Source organism: Centroberyx affinis, unplaced genomic scaffold, assembly GCF_046629955.1.
Source record: "Centroberyx affinis isolate AG114_WGS23_722 - 3 ecotype Tasmania unplaced genomic scaffold, CSIRO-AGI_Caff_v1 ptg002167l_1, whole genome shotgun sequence".
Lineage (NCBI taxonomy): Eukaryota > Metazoa > Chordata > Actinopteri > Beryciformes > Berycidae > Centroberyx > Centroberyx affinis.
In genome coordinates this window covers 513829-529784 of record NW_027280480.1, presented here as the reverse complement: position 1 = coordinate 529784, position 15956 = coordinate 513829, and the positions used below count along the sequence as shown (strand labels likewise).

Here is a 15956-nt window from a genome sequence, read left to right as displayed (position 1 = left end):
ACATTTAGAGTAAATGAAGTCTGCTAAAACCACAGATTATGCAGTTTTATGCTTTAGTTTTCTGAAAGATTTACATCAAGGCTGTTGTTATATTTTGATTATTTCATAATCCTGCCTCATGCCTGTTAGCTAGGAAAGTTTTAACCTGCTAATATTATCGATTATTATTATTTTCTTATTGTCTAGTCTTAGACCTCTACAATGAATTTATCTTTCTATACACCCAGGGTTAGATTCTCTGTGTAATTGCAGTCTCATCTGATACACACTCTCAGTCTCCTCTTTCCCCTGTGTGTAAACCTCTATCTCTGCCCTCCACTAAGTCTGAAGTATCATGACTCTAGGTGGGAGTGATAAGCGCTGCAGTGTTAAATCCTCTCCCCGGGGAGCTGCTGATAAACCTATACTCTGTCCATTGTGCTGTATTGATTCCAGCTCTATCTCCTCAGGTGGTTCTGATAAACGCGGTGCGGGATGTGGCCAAGGCTCTGGCAGAGCTCATCGGTGCCACCAAGTGTGCTGCGGGCAAGCTGGCCGACGACCCGTCCATGTATCAGCTGAAGAGCGCTGCCAAGGTAAAGGGATACACTGCTCAGACAAAGGACCAAGATATCTGGTTTAACACAGTATTGATTCCGGCACCAGGAGTCCTCAATTTATTATTCAGCTGCTGCTTTCTCATTGAGATATACCATGTCAGGATATGTGGATATACATCCTAGAAATGCTGCATTACAGCTATGTCGTGTTTGACTTATCTGGTAGCACCAAGCAAGGCTTTGTCACAAGAAAGATATGACAGTCCTTATCAGGGTGTGTTTGGCATTCTCTCTGTCTGTCATATCTGTATCTGACACTGTCCTAGTGTCACTAAGATGGGTATTGTGTGTGTGTGCGCGTGTTTGCCCGTGTGTGTGTGCATGTGTGTGCAAGTGTGTGTTAGTGTGCTTGACTCAGAACTGTCTTTGGGTGTAGAAACAGTTCTTTCTGCATTGTGACCGTTGTGACTGTAGGAGTGGAAGGTTTTCTTATCTCCTCGACTTCAAGCAAAGCTCAGCCAAACCTGTCTTTTTTTTGTCATTTTACTCACTCTCCATCCTCTTGATCACTGTCACAGATGCCGGCTTCTTAGGGATAAAAACTGGAGACCAGACAAATCTTTTGAATCTCATTCTGCCTAGTTAGTTACTGTTTAGTTAGTGACAGCTGTACAGCAAGCATCAGATAACTCTTAACTAGAGGTTTGCTTCTCTAAAAACCCCTCTTTAAACCTCCTCAATTAATTTTGTTTTTCTTCCAACTATCTATCCAAGCATGTAACGTAACTGTTGCATAGGGATTCTTATACTTTCTCATCTAAATGGAATTAGGGCCACCCATGGATCTGGCCATGCTGACAGATTGTTTCTATTCCCCCAACATATGGTGACCTCCAAATGGGACCCACTCAAACTCCTGGTGCTCATGTTGCTCAAATTCTTAACCTTCCATGACATAATGTACCCTTTGCAAAATGCTGCACAGTCTTAGATGAATGTCTTACCATGAGTATAATTTGAAATGTTTCTCTTTCCAACCTGGGTTTCAGTGAATGTACTAGCAGTACAAGAGCGGCCTCTTTGAATGTGGAAATATATCCTTCATGCCTCTCTTTCTTGATCTCATTAATCAGATTGAGCACAGCAATGCATTAGATAACCACCTTCAACATTATTCATTGTAATAGAATTAGGAAAGGAGCAGGAAAGCAGAATTTGGTGACGCTGAGGAGAAAGAGCTCCACCTTCTGGTCTGACTGTGAGCATCATTATCTCCTTTATTCGACAGGTCATGGTGACCAATGTGACGTCCCTTCTAAAAACAGTGAAGGCAGTGGAGGATGAAGCCACTCGTGGAACGAGGGCACTGGAGGCCACCATTGAGTGCATCAAGCAGGAGCTGACAGTAAGAGTGGCTGACAGGCTAAACCCCTTCTCTCTGTTCTTTTGGGAGGCTCCTGATGAGACACAGCCTCTCTGCCATGCAAGCTGGCTCAAAGCAGGTCAGGTGTATCTATGTCTGTAATGCTAAACAAAACAGGAGAGCTTTTTGTTCCCTTTCTTCTAATATCTATTCAACTCTTTTCCTCCTCCTTCCCCCTCAGCCCCTGCAGGTTTCTCACAGCTCTTATCAGGGATTGGGTAGCAGGCACAGGGAGGGTGAGAAAGGAAGAAGATTTCAGGAGCTTGTTTTTTGTGATTTACTGCTAATCCTTATCAGAAGACCCCCAGCCCCAGAGCAGCTTTACCCAGGGCTGCAGCCAAAGCCAAATTAAACACAGTCCACCTAGCTCCCAATTATACTGCCATCAATATCAGGGAGATCTGTCCTCCTCGCTTGTTTACACTTCCTACTGCTGTGCACCTCACTTCTCCTCTAAGAATTCTCCCATCTGTATCAACATACCTTAGCCTCAGTCAAACCTGTATCAAAGTAGCTGCATCAGTGGTGTGACTGACTCATCTTGTGGCCAGGTGTTCCAGTCCAAGGACGTCCCCGACAGGTCCACCACACCCGAGGAGTTCATCCGCATGACAAAGGGCATCACCATAGCAACGGCCAAGGCGGTGGCTGCCGGCAACTCTGCCCAGCAGGAGGACGTGATCGCCACTGCCAACCTGAGCCGCAAAGCCATCTCCGATATGCTGACCACCTGCAAGGTGCTAATCCACACTGCCACACTGCCAGTGCAGGCCGCACACAGACAGCACCAGGCTGCCAGGGAACATGTGAGCCCAGCCTGCTGAGCGGAGATAGGACAGCAGAGTGGAGTTTACTTTAGATGGCTGCTCCCGCTGTCACTGCTCATGGTAGTGACTCACTCACTTTTCAAAGTCATGCCGTGGAACATCAGTCAGGATGTCCTTCAGCTACAGCAGAGCATTCATAACAAGGAGAAAGACGGGAGAGCATTATATATTATGTTGTTTTCCTGTTGGAAAATCAAGGCGTTTCAGTGAAGAATAGGAGAATCTTTATTAGATGCAAATTTGGCTTTGTGTGGTTGGTGCTGAGATAATGTTCATGTAACAACCTGACACGTAACATGATATGAAGGATATCCAGGACCTCACATAGCACATTTTCACTGTGCCATTTAGACCTGTCTCGGTTCTTGACATCCTGTAGGAGAGTATTTCTGTCTCCTCTCTATATTTATCATATGATGTTGTTTTCTTTCCCCTCCAGCAAGCAGCATGCTACCCGGAGGTGGGCGAGGAATTAAGGAGCAAGGCCCTGCAGTACAGCTATGAGTGTACCACCGGATACATCAACCTTCTGGAGCAAGTGCTGCAGGTAGAACAAGGCAGTCACATGTCTCATAGATGGAGAGGTGGTGAAGTGGCTTGCGTGTGTGTGTGTGTGTGTGTGTGTGTCTGTTTCTCTGTCTGTCTGCAGCTATTAATGGGTGGATTACGATCTTTACTATTAACTAGCAAGGTTACAGGTCTTATCCACAAGATTAAATCTTTCCAGTGCTTGACAAATCTTTCCCGGATTCCTGTCAGTCATGCTTGCTTGTCACTGTTTTCTCTGTATCATTATCATGAACAGATCACTGGAAGAAGGGCTCATGAATGATTACCATGCTCACAGCAGTCTTCAGCCAGGCATGACAGAACTGAAGACTTGAAATCCAAGTATTGCTTTACATCCAAGGGCATTCGCAAGGCAGCCACTCTCATTAGTGATGTATAATACTTGTCAAGTTGTGCACATATCTTATGTCCTCTGCTGATAATACCCCAAATGCTGTTCATGATGAGGAGCTCAGAAGGGTGTTGATTTAAGAAGAGGGTTGTACTTTCAGCCTCACTGTCTCTAGGCTGCATAGTAACAATTCAAATCTCACAGCTCAATTACTGGTGCCAGCTATTGTTTTTGTGTGTGTGTGTGTGTGTGTGTGTGTGTGTATGTGACACATTCTTGTGAACACAATAACTTACATGATAGAATCTTCAGACTTACACGACAGGCACCCCCTATAGTGTAGATGATCTGATTAGATTTTGGAGCACCTTGCTGCATAAATTTGCAGATTAATGAAGAAAAACTGATACTCCTGAAACTACGATAACTACTTAATGCTTTAAGATGCAGTGTTCATATTAATACCACTGTGTGTTATTTGAAGACATGTTGACATAGAAATATTTGCTAACTAATACATTAATTAGCTTAATTAATTACCTCATTTGCATTAGCACTGGTTGTGTTTAATATATCATGGTGTTTATGGCGGGGCAATAGGCAGCTCAAGTGCCTCTTAGAATCTGTAGTCAAGGCACGTTCATAAGATGGAAAAACAGATACAGATAGCAAGATACTGTTTGGTGTTAGCTACTACTGGCAGACATTATTAGTTTGAGGAATCTTTGGCAGGTAGACAGTTTGGGAGAATGTGCTGCGTTCTGTATCCTTGTCTGTGTAGCTGTGATCTGTGGATTAAGCACTATAACACGTCTTTCAAAATTGCCTGAGTGCATCTTTGCATTTTACATCCTTGTGCTGTGTGCAGTGTGTGTGTGTGTGTGTGTGCTTGAATGAGAGCAGGCATGGATGTCCAGGTGCAGGTACGCATGTGTGTATGTTCTGTATGAATATTTGAAAGCGAGAAAGAAAGCTTTTTCAAACTTCCCTGCTGAAATGGCTTTCATAATAAGTGTGTGTGTGTGTGTGTGTGTGTATGTGTGTGTGTGTGTGTGTGTGCGCATGTGTGCGTGCATGCATGGGTCCGTTATGTTTTCAGGTGCTTCAGAAGCCCACACCGGAGCAGAAGCAGCAGCTGGCCGTACACTCTAAGCATGTGGCGGCGTGTGTGACAGAGCTCATCCAGACAGCTGAGGCCATGAAGGGTGAGGCCACACACACCGCTGCTGCACACTGCGACACACTCTTACACACACACACACACACACTCACACAAACAGCATCTAGAGCAGGGGGTTCACAGCCTTTTTTCACCGGTGACCCCATAATTGAGGTCAGAAGTTTTTGGGAATCCAACATTTAAGACACATAGAAGTTATGTATCTTTCACATTGTATGTGTTTGTGGTATGAAAAAGTGTAAATTCACTTTTTCTTTCCTCAGGGTGTCAGAAATCCAGCCACTTTTACTGTAGCTGCTAAATGACAGCTGTGCTAAGGCTAGTAAAGCCGCATTAATTTTACAGACGCTTCTGTGCTGTCCAAAAATTGCTGGCAGTAGATTTTATTTTTAAAATGGCTGTCAGACACTATTGTAGTCATTTTAGTATTAATTTGTTTTTCAAGGACTCCATTTTCATATCAAAGGACATGGGATCCTGACCTCAAAATTGCAAAAGCCTGAACTAGCAGAAAATAGTTTCCACTGTGTGTGACTAATTTAGTTAAAATGTAAAAAATAGATGTTAGAAATTACGCAAAGGAGCGCTAATCCTCTTGTGTATGGATAATATTTATAGTATTACTGAGTCAAGCCACCAAACCTGTCTGTGTCTCCAATAAAGATAGGTTATGAAAATCACTCTGGAATATTGAAATTGTACTGTCGAGTGATTGCTGTGAAAATTGTTCCAAATTGAGCTGAGTAGTGTGGTTGTGACACAAGCTTACCAGAGTGTTGCCTCTAGAAGCCGCGTTGCCATATCTCTGACAGGAGTAATAGATTGTGTTTGGATGAGAATTAAATCTCAGCGTACAGCCTGAGACCCAGCGGGGCTATCCACTTCACCTCTCTAATGTCCCTTGTGCTCTCTCTCTCTCCCTCTCTTTCTCTTTCGTTGCTGCCTCAGATGGAGGTAAGTGGGATATGGTGTGTTTTGTTCCTCCAGATCACCTTTCATAGACTCAGAAGGGGGCAGAGGAGTAGAGGGGCTGGGGGTGGGGGTGCAGAACAGATTTCCCCAGGGCTCGACATAATCTACGAAAACATCGTTCCATCTGCTTCGCCAAGCTGTTCCCAAACAGCTCCATTTTATGGGCACTTTAAAACCTATAAAAAGACAATGATCCATCAAACGTGCATTTCTTCTAAGTCTTGGTTAATCTTATTTAACTTTGAGGCATTACAGTCATACTGCAAACAGTTTTTTTGGAGTGGAGCTAGTGAACTTTGCTGTCGTTCAAAGAAGTTGAGATTCATCATCTTTATCGATGCCTGGATTGCATGAATGAATATGCGAAAAAGAACATTGGCTTGAGGCATAATTTTGACTTGTTTTGTGGTAGAGATATGCTGTTTTCTGAAGTAACTGAAATAGTCATCACCGGAGATGTTTTGACACTTGTTTTGTGAGTCTGTGCTTGGAAAGTATGTGATAATGACTGTCTGGGTGTGTGATCACTTCCAGGTTCAGAATGGGTGGATCCTGAAGACCCCACTGTCATTGCTGAGACCGAGCTCCTAGGAGCTGCAGCATCCATCGAAGCTGCGGCCAAGAAACTGGAGCAGCTGAAACCCAGGGCCAAGCCCAAGGTATTAGTGCCCTTCTCAACCCTCTTCTCCCACACAACCACGCACAGCTTTTTGCCATTAATCAGCAGGGAGACTGTGAACCGAAGGTAGGAAAAGGTGACTCTGACTTTGAAGTGGAGTCATCTTTTTCAGTGACTAAGCTGCTATCTCGATGTCATTAAAATAAAAAAGGTGTTTTTTATACAATGTTGACTCAGACAAATGGTTCGGTGAGCTGACGTATGATCATTGGAAAGTTTCATCAAGGTCACTTTTGGAAATCATTTTGAGTTGCGTTGCCAGGAGATGCAATTACATTGCCCGGTCCTAAAGCTTATGTTGGATTGAGTTCAAATGTATGATGAACTGTGTGGCCTGTTTTGAAGAACAGGCCGTCTGTCTTATTGAACCTATTTCCTTTGTTTTATTACAGCGTTCCTCGTTTCTAAACTAAACTGAGGGAGGCTTTTTCAGCCTGTTATTTGTCTGCCCCATGCTGTGGTATTGCATAAAAATCAAAACAATGTCAACATACAACACCCAATGAAAATATTGTAGTAGACAGGAGATGATAATGATAGTGCTTTCTGAAAGTGAAGTTAATTTTGTGTTGTACAGTATGCAGTGTGGGGTTGTGTTTGTGGTGTGTAACTGCATGATTGTTTTGTTTGTTTATCTGTCTCTGGAGACTGGATAGCTAGATCCCAATGCTCTTCCTTCTGTGCCTGTAGTGCTTTATCCCCTTCTCTATACCTCTTCCACTATACATAGTGCTTGTCAGTTCACCTGGTCCCTCTGTCTGTATGATATGAAGGAAAGCATATCTAGGTAACCCCAGTTTTTATTAAAGACCTTATAATGCTCTGTCTCATACTATAATTCCATACCAATATACTGCACTTATGAGGAGCTTAATGTTTATGAGGGGGATTAGCAAGCTAAAGGCTTTTCCTCTTTTGGATGTCAGTGTCTCCCTCTAGTGATCTAATAGGATGTTGCATCCAGGATACCACTGAATTTCACTTTTACTGTTTTCTCCCATGAAGACAGTTAATTTTGTATTTGTAAACATGCATTGCTATCCCCTTTAGCCATAAATGAGAGAGAATAGCTTGTCCTGTCCCCTAATCTGTGAAGGCATACTGATGTAGAAAACAGTTTCAGTCTCACATGTGTTAATGAAGCAAAATGTATGTCCTGTTGACATCTCAGATTAAAGTCTATTGATTGAAATGCCCTATGGTGGAGGAATAGCATATATGATTTATTAGATTGTGTGATAATCCCCTTTAAAAATATTTAAAAGTCTTGGAAAGTTCTAATTTACTTCATGCTGAGGAAGAGATAATAAAGTAGCAGGACTACTGCTTAAAAGCATCAAGCCAACGTAAAATCTACCAGATACATAATATAAGAAGAGCAGGTGTTTCCATCAAAGAATTATCTGTGAGTGAGTAAAACACCTTTGATTCTCCTTCTTCTGCCATATTTCCTCCTCTGTGCTCCCTCTCCTTCCTGCTCCTTTGTCCCTCCCACCCAGTAGGGGGGGCTCTGCTGCCCCAGCATGCTTCCCTGTCCCCCCATTCTCTGAGCCGTTGTAGACCTGGAAGCCTTCTCTGCAGGGCTCTGTCTGATATGTTTGATATATTAGGTTGTTATTCAGTCCAACTATATATCAAACATATTCCTACAGTGTCCCGCCCTGTCTCCAGCCACGTGTGCCTTGTGTGTTTTTGGAGATCTGTGGTCAATGACGTGTTGTTGACTGCTGAGGCAGAGATGGCCGTTTGTAAATTGTCCCTGAATTAATGCATTGATCTTCATACTGATCTTCAGTTCGGTTTTGTGGGAGTGGGAGGTGGTAACTGCCACAGGAATGTCACCCTCTGTTTTCACTGAAAACGAAACATTTTTGCTTTATCTGAAAGACAAAGCTGGCCATTCTGAATTATGCTATTGCAGTTGGTGATACAGTACTAACACTTCTGAAATCTTTTCCACTGCAGGACACTGTAGTTTAAAGTCTAAGTTCATATGTGGTTCTACTTTCAGCAGGCAGATGAGACGCTGGATTTTGAGGAGCAGATCCTAGAAGCAGCAAAGTCCATCGCTGCGGCAACCAGCGCTCTCGTTAAATCTGCATCAGCAGCTCAGAGAGAACTGGTGGCACAAGGCAAGGTCAGTCAACACCCACTCACACACTCAGCAAGGTAGCCATACGTCAGTGCTAATAATGTAACACTATATTTGCATCTTTTGTTCCTCGCTCTCTACCCCAGGTGGGATCCAATCTAGCCAACGCAGTGGATGACGGCCAGTGGTCACAAGGTCTCATATCAGCTGTGAGTTGCTATGCGTATTACCTGATAACTTTAAAGTCCCCATGAAATTAACTCCCATTACTTTTCCTTCCTAGAAAACAGTGTATCTTTAATGGTGATCTCATGCTGCACCAGGAGGCGTAAATATAAATTCCAGCTAATAAAACCATCACAGATTTTTGAAAAGTCCCGCCCCTCTGCCTCTCCTATCAAATCAAAGCCTTTCTCTCCCTGACTGATGTTCCATTGGTTTAGACTTTTGAATGATCCCTCACTGTGTTATGTCCTGCCCCAACATCCTGTTTCAACACATCAAACCAAGGAAGTAAAGATGCCATTTCATGGGGTCTTTAAGATCAAAAACTTGCTGAATGTAACCCAAATGAAACCAGACCTTAATCATGTGTGAATGTGGTGCTTGCTGTAGGCGCGTATGGTAGCGGCGGCCACCAGTAACCTGTGTGAGGCAGCGAACGCCTCGGTACAGGGCCACGCCAGTGAGGAGAAGCTCATCTCTTCGGCCAAACAGGTTGCAGCCTCCACAGCTCAGCTGCTGGTGGCCTGTAAGGTGAAGGCTGACCAGGACTCTGAAGCCATGAGGAGGCTGCAGGTAACCAACTAGGCATTTCTGCTAATTTTCATTTACCCATTGAAACTTACTGTGTCTGCTAACTTTGACACTATTCTCTCCGAAGGCTGCTGGCAATGCGGTGAAGCGTGCGTCAGACAACCTGGTGAAGGCAGCTCAGAAAGCAGCGTTTGACAAGGCTGAAGATGACAGTGTGGTGGTGAAGACCAAATTTGTTGGAGGCATTGCTCAGGTGAGACAAAACACTGAAAAATATTTCTCTACGCATTCCTATTTTATGGTTTGCCCTTTCCATTGAACTGTTGCGCCCCTTGCTGTTAGCTCTAAAAGCAAAAATGTCTCAGTCATTTCTTTGGTGCTGTAAATGATTCTGAATTGGTGGTGAGTCACTGTGGACAGCCCATCAGCTGGATATAAAAAGCTGTTTACCAGGCACCCACAGCTGCATGAACATCAGTTCTCTACAGGAGTTTTAGCTTTCTTCTCTTACAGCAAACAACTCACTTCCTTTTCATCCTTGCCCAAATTGAAAGTAATTGAAGGGTGGGTGTCTACTTATTCAGAAACTCTGGGGTGCCACAGGAAGCTTTAGTTTTCATCTTGAGTGATTGAGTACATATCTCAGTCAGTGGTGCACCCCAGGTGGTAACCTAGGCAACATGTCAAATTTTAGCACCTGACCAATGAGGCTTTTCTACCACTTTTTGACTGTGACTTCCCATTTACTGGTCATTGTATACAGTGTGTACATAATAATACTAATAATAATTATAATAAATTCAAATGTAGCCTATTTCCATTTCCCAATGAAAATGTATTCCTGTTCGAAACATTATAGACTAATCCTAACTAAGATCATTAGTTCCCTGCTGGTATGAACTGTTACTGTAAAACGATCTTACTCTGAAAACAATGACAATAGGAAAACAGAAAACAAAAAAGGTTGAAAATATGACAAAGACTTACATTTAGATTTAAATTAAGCTTAGATTTACATGTTGAAAAAGTTGTGGTCGAGGATGTTGTCATGTCCGGTTATCTTCCTCATTAAAGACGAAATGTGCCACGCCACCCAGGAACTCAACTGCAGGCTCAGCTTCAGTTAAACCTTCCAAAGTGTGGCATTGGTACATTTTAAAATGTAATTTAAAATTCTAATTGATTTCAAAAACATTGACAACTATAGCAAAGTCCCTGCATCATAATTGGCCACTAAAATTCCCCAACCCAAATATTAACTAAATTCCTGTGGACATGTGGAGCAATTACTGATGACTGACAAGATATTATTACTTGGTCAGCGTAATAACTTATTAGACATACAGTAGGTCATCAATCTATCAACTTAGAGGGCACATTGGTCCTAATGCTCTCCTGATGCTATAGCCTAATCTTCGTTTCCCTTTCCCACGCTAAACTCAGTATTTGTTAGAAAGGTTATTGCCTAATCCTGATGACGACAATCAGTTCCCTGCTGCACATGGCATAAGGGACTGGGGAATGGTTGGAATGTACTTTTTAAGCACTCAACCCTTACAGTATGTCTTTCTTGTTCCTCTGACCCCCCACGGTTTGTGCTGCATACGAGTCTGTTGTTGCAGTTCAAGCAGTCGTTCGTTACTGACGTGAAATCAGCATGAGAATATTCTGTGAAGGCAGTAAGCTCTTTGCACATTGCCCGTCCAATCTTGAACAATTTTCCTATTTCTCTGAAAAAATGACAACACTTTACAATTATTAATCCCTTCGATCACACGGAAAGTGAGGGGCAATTATATCTACCATTTACCAACAGACATACCAGTAAAATACCCATGAAGATGTCAAATACAGGAGGATAAGGCTTGGTACACTGTAGCTCACCCTACTGAGACAAATGTTCTCATTATTATTGCTGTATCCAGAGACATTCACACTTTCAAACACCATTGTTTGACACTAATGAGGCTTTAACGATCGATTAAAGATCAAATATAAAGGAAAAGTAGCAGTTATTAAGGAGGGATTGGCAGAGTGTCACAGTTCTGCTATTACAAGTTGTTAATTAGAAGAATGTGCACTAAATCTTCCCTTATCTGCATTTGAAAATATTGTACTGATAGATGAAACTATAAGGGGACATTTTGGCATGTAAAATATTTGGTAAATCTGATCATTGTACCATACTAATTAGTGGGTATCTGGAAATAAAGTACATTCAGTCCAAAAGTATTTTTTTGCGTTTTGATGACCTTTTTATGATATTTAAATGCTTTATTCTACATCACAGATCAAACATACATGAAATATACACTGTTAAAAATATACACGAATACATGAAATGCAGTATAACACGCAAAAGCATGGCTCATCTTTCCTGCCGAGAGAAACAGTTTTTAACTGACAAATAAATATAAATAGATGGCATTGAGAGTTTAATTTGTATTAATGAATTTGATTATATTGCCTCCTGCCCTTCTGTTATTTTCTCTGTGGATTTACGATAAACATTTAAAAATGATTCATAAATGTTTCAACATAAAACACAGTTAAGGGGAACTATTTTATGGTGTCAGAAACTCTTACAAGTGTGTTGTATCTATCAAAGAAATAGAGTGTGCGGTCTCAAAGCACAGCTCCTTCCCTCAGCGAGGTTCTCAGTCGCCTCAAAGTCTTACCCAGCATGTGTTTGGCAAGCTTGGGTGAACCCCTTCCACAGATGTGTGTGTGTGTGTGTGTGTGTGTGTGTGTGTGTGTATAGTTACCACCCTTCCAGGGACATCTCTCCCTAGGCTGGTGTCTCTAAAGTGGGACAGTCATGATAACCCTCAGTCGCCCAAACCAACCAGCGCTCTGCACTTCAGAAAATGCATACTTACTCACTTACTATTAAAGAAAACCCCTTGTGTAAATTCTGTGAGAGACTTTTTAATATATAATAGACCACATTCCCCATGTTCTAAGGAAAGATACTCAATAGATCTCATATCTACTATATATCTATAATGAATATTCTTATGAACATTGGTTGATTTCATTATACTGTATATGCCACACTTGCTCACTGGGAGGCCCTGCTCTGTATTACATTTATTATATTATGTGTTATTATGTATTATGTTCTCCGTCCTCTTGTGCTCTTAGATTGCAAACGCTGTATAGTGAGCTGAGTCGAATGCAGCCATTGATTTTGCAGTTCAAGTCATCCACAGGAATAGGATTATGATGAGTAGAAGGCACACTGTCTGTTTCTGCCAGCTGTTCCTGTCTTCCTCAGATCATCGCGGCGCAGGAGGAGATGCTGAGGAAGGAGCGAGAGCTGGAGGAGGCCAGGAAGAAGCTGGCTCAGATCAGACAGCAGCAGTACAAGTTCCTGCCCAGCGAGCTGAGGGAGGATGAGGGCTGATTGGCTGAGCGGGCGGGATACAAGCCTCCGATTGGACCGTCTTGTTATGGAGAGACGTTGCCGATGTATGATTGGCCGCTTTGCTCTCATATAATTGAGGAATATACAGCACTTGAAACAGGCCTGTTTGATGAGAAAAACAAGTGCCTGTGCTCTATAGTGTATTTGTACGTGTGTGTGTATGTGTGTGTGACGTGTGTATGTATTTGTCAGAGAATGGAATTGACATTCAGACTTCAATATGGAGAGGGTTGTTACAGTTGTCACTATAAGCAAGTTGAGACAGTATATCTTAATGATTACGGAAGGCTGTATGATAATAGGCATCACTGCTTTGTGAGTGTTACTGCTTCATGAGCGTTACAATCATGGATCGAAATGTTATGAATGCAGATATCTTCTATAATTGAATGTGACAAAAGCAGGTTTAGGGCAAATAGAATTGGACTGATAATATCTCTGCAGCTAGCAGAACTAACCTAGGAATCCATAGCTTCTAACAAACCCACTGAGTCGATCAAATGGCAGGAACTTGATGCCTCATTTCACCACTGTCTTGCATGCACCATAATGTCTATACATATCAATGAAGCTACTAACCAATAGAGTAGTATAGAATGGAAAGGCACTTGTATTTTGCTAATATAAATGTGAACTTAGGGGTTTGCTGTTGGAACTAGCAAACCTTTAGAACTTAAGGGTTTTGATGAAACTGTATTGTCCAGCTTAACACCAAACAGCGAGTGTTTCTGATCGGAGTGGATGACAAAGTCAAAAGGGTAACAGGCCATCGGCAGACACTAGCTATAAAGATACATTGATTCTCGACTCAATCATTTTCAATCTTTTTTTTTTTTATTTTGGACAGCAACTGAGGTCTAAACAAGCTGTGACAGGTGAAATAAGGGTTGATCAGAGAATAAGGTCTATCTGTGACCAAATCCATAATGCTCCTTGGGAAGACCACCACACCATGTCACCCAGCCCCCCCCCCCCCCCCCCCCTCCCCCCAGCCACCCCTCCCTCCCCCACAACACCCCTCCCTCATACACACTGAGCTGTACAAGGAAGATATGTTTACATTATTTGTCATGTTTGTTCTCTCTTGTCTTCGTGTTTTAATTCCACTCCTATTGACAGTGGCCAGATTTTGTTCGGGCGCCCACTGTACACACACACACACGCAGTACACACTTATTCTCTTCCAGTCACTGTCCCGTCATGGTAGAGGCATTCTCACTTTAGACTCTTGTCTATAGCAATACATTACATTGAATATTCTAGCAAATCAACGAGAGTCTGTGCAGTATTGGTGGAAAGACTGTGTGTGCAATCATATTTGAACATGAAGAAGGCTGCAGAATGCACTGAGATTGCTCATAAAACCCTTATGCACTGAGGAAGGCAATTCATGGCTTCCATTATCTTCAATATGGGACACCCTCCTAACAAACTAGAAGGAAAATAGCTTCAAGCTCTGATTGGGGAAATGGATTAAATGATAATTCTGTTTGTATAGTATATTACATAGAATATATTAGCAATTGTAACCAGTACATCTCCTCAGTCCATTCTTGTCAGCGTCTGGTCTGCATTGTGTACTAGTGCCTTACTTGAGCAGCTGGAGAGCAGGCTGGGTGGGAGCCTGAGCCTTGTCCTCTCTGGATCAGAACATTATGCCAGTCTAATCCCTGTGGGGGTCTTAAACTGTCACCTAGTCCTATGCCATACAATACAATGCCTTGGCTGGTGGCCTATCTGCCTACCATCTTATATGCTGATACTAAAAGGGCGTCTGTGGATACCTTAGGATTTAGAGACTATATCGGAAGACTAACACTACACTGCATTCCATGAGCATGTGGCAATTTGTGATTTAAAAGTGGAGAAATTGTTCCGCCTTGAAATTCATGATGATACCAAGTCCCTCGTAAATGTTGGACCGAATAACTTCCTTGTTTCATTGTTTAACCACTATTAAATGAAGTTTTTATCAGTAAATGTAAGAATTATCCTGAGATATATTGTCTAACCGATTTGTTCGAGTATTAACTGAAATAGGAAAAGTTACTAGCTCTGTTATGAATAGGTGTTGTGCTTTCTTTAACAGACTGCATTAGTTTTATGATTTCATGCTGTATGTATAATATTTATCTGGTCACAAAAGTATTTTTTGTATTCACCAAAAATAAAAAGAGTTTCAAACAACCAGTTCAGATAAGATTATTTTGTTATTTTTTATATTAATGTATATAGTTGATATTGAGGAGCTTGAATGAGATGTCTACACAGAAAAAAAAAAAAGCTTTACCAGTCAACCTACATTCTTTCCAGTAGATGTCAGTATTATCCTTCATAGTTCAGATGGAGGGGTCAATGGGTGTTTGGAGAAATATGCTCTAGTGGAAGGCTTGGCAAAGTTAGCCAGACCAAATATGGACATGGTGTATGTGGCTTTTTCCCCCCTTGGTTCATAGACCAGACCTTGAACTATGCAGAGATTCCCATTTAGATGTTTTGGTGCAATGATGAGACTCCAGATTCCAGATCTTGTACTCCGGGTTACACAGTCTGGTATGAATACAGAAAGATGAAATGTGAAAACCATTTTCAGTGTTGTTGATAAACACCCGTGTGTTGAAATCACGTCAGCCAACTACTGTACTGAGGACAAATCAAAGTTGGTTTGAACTTGGTCTTTTTTTTTTTTTCCTCAAGTGATAGCTATTCCATTCTGAAACTGATTCTCTTTCAGCATGTGGACCTTATGGGGACAGAGTGTGTAAAGGATGGTTAGAGGTGCCCAGCACAATACACTGAGTCTTCCTAATGAGCACCATATTTGGTTGTTTCAGTGTTTGGGTCTCATGCAAGGCCAGGCCACACAGTGAAGAGGGGAAACTGAAGCCATGTGTTTAACAGGGAGTGCCGCTCTACAACTCATTCTCTCTTTCTTTCTCTCTGTCTCTCTCTCTTTTTCTCTTTCACACACACATACACACACACTAGTCCAGAGGAACAGGAGGATGTTTGTCTGGTTGACTCTGGCATTTGTATTGAACTATCAAAACCCTCAGTAGATGAGTGATGTTAAGCAGAGCCCATGGTCTAGTCCGGTCCGTCCTCTTATTGTCATGAACTCCATGACTGCAGACTGATTAGTAAACCGCTATATTATAGC

The 15956-nt window shown here is 42.1% G+C and overlaps 1 protein-coding gene across 1 annotated transcript in view; it reads left to right on the top strand.

Annotated features, from left to right (window-relative positions):
• Positions 1 to 12775, top strand: part of tln2b (talin 2b) — a 47778-nt gene extending 35003 nt beyond the window's left edge. Inside the window, exons 46-56 of the mRNA XM_071532138.1 lie at positions 450 to 575; positions 1828 to 1944; positions 2514 to 2699; positions 3229 to 3336; positions 4790 to 4895; positions 6377 to 6501; positions 8533 to 8658; positions 8760 to 8822; positions 9229 to 9411; positions 9497 to 9622; positions 12647 to 12775. Of these exons, the coding sequence (XP_071388239.1) occupies positions 450 to 575; positions 1828 to 1944; positions 2514 to 2699; positions 3229 to 3336; positions 4790 to 4895; positions 6377 to 6501; positions 8533 to 8658; positions 8760 to 8822; positions 9229 to 9411; positions 9497 to 9622; positions 12647 to 12775 (1395 nt within the window). The remainder of the gene's footprint in view (positions 1 to 449; positions 576 to 1827; positions 1945 to 2513; positions 2700 to 3228; positions 3337 to 4789; positions 4896 to 6376; positions 6502 to 8532; positions 8659 to 8759; positions 8823 to 9228; positions 9412 to 9496; positions 9623 to 12646) is intronic.
• The last annotated feature ends 3181 nt before the right edge of the window (positions 12776 to 15956 follow it).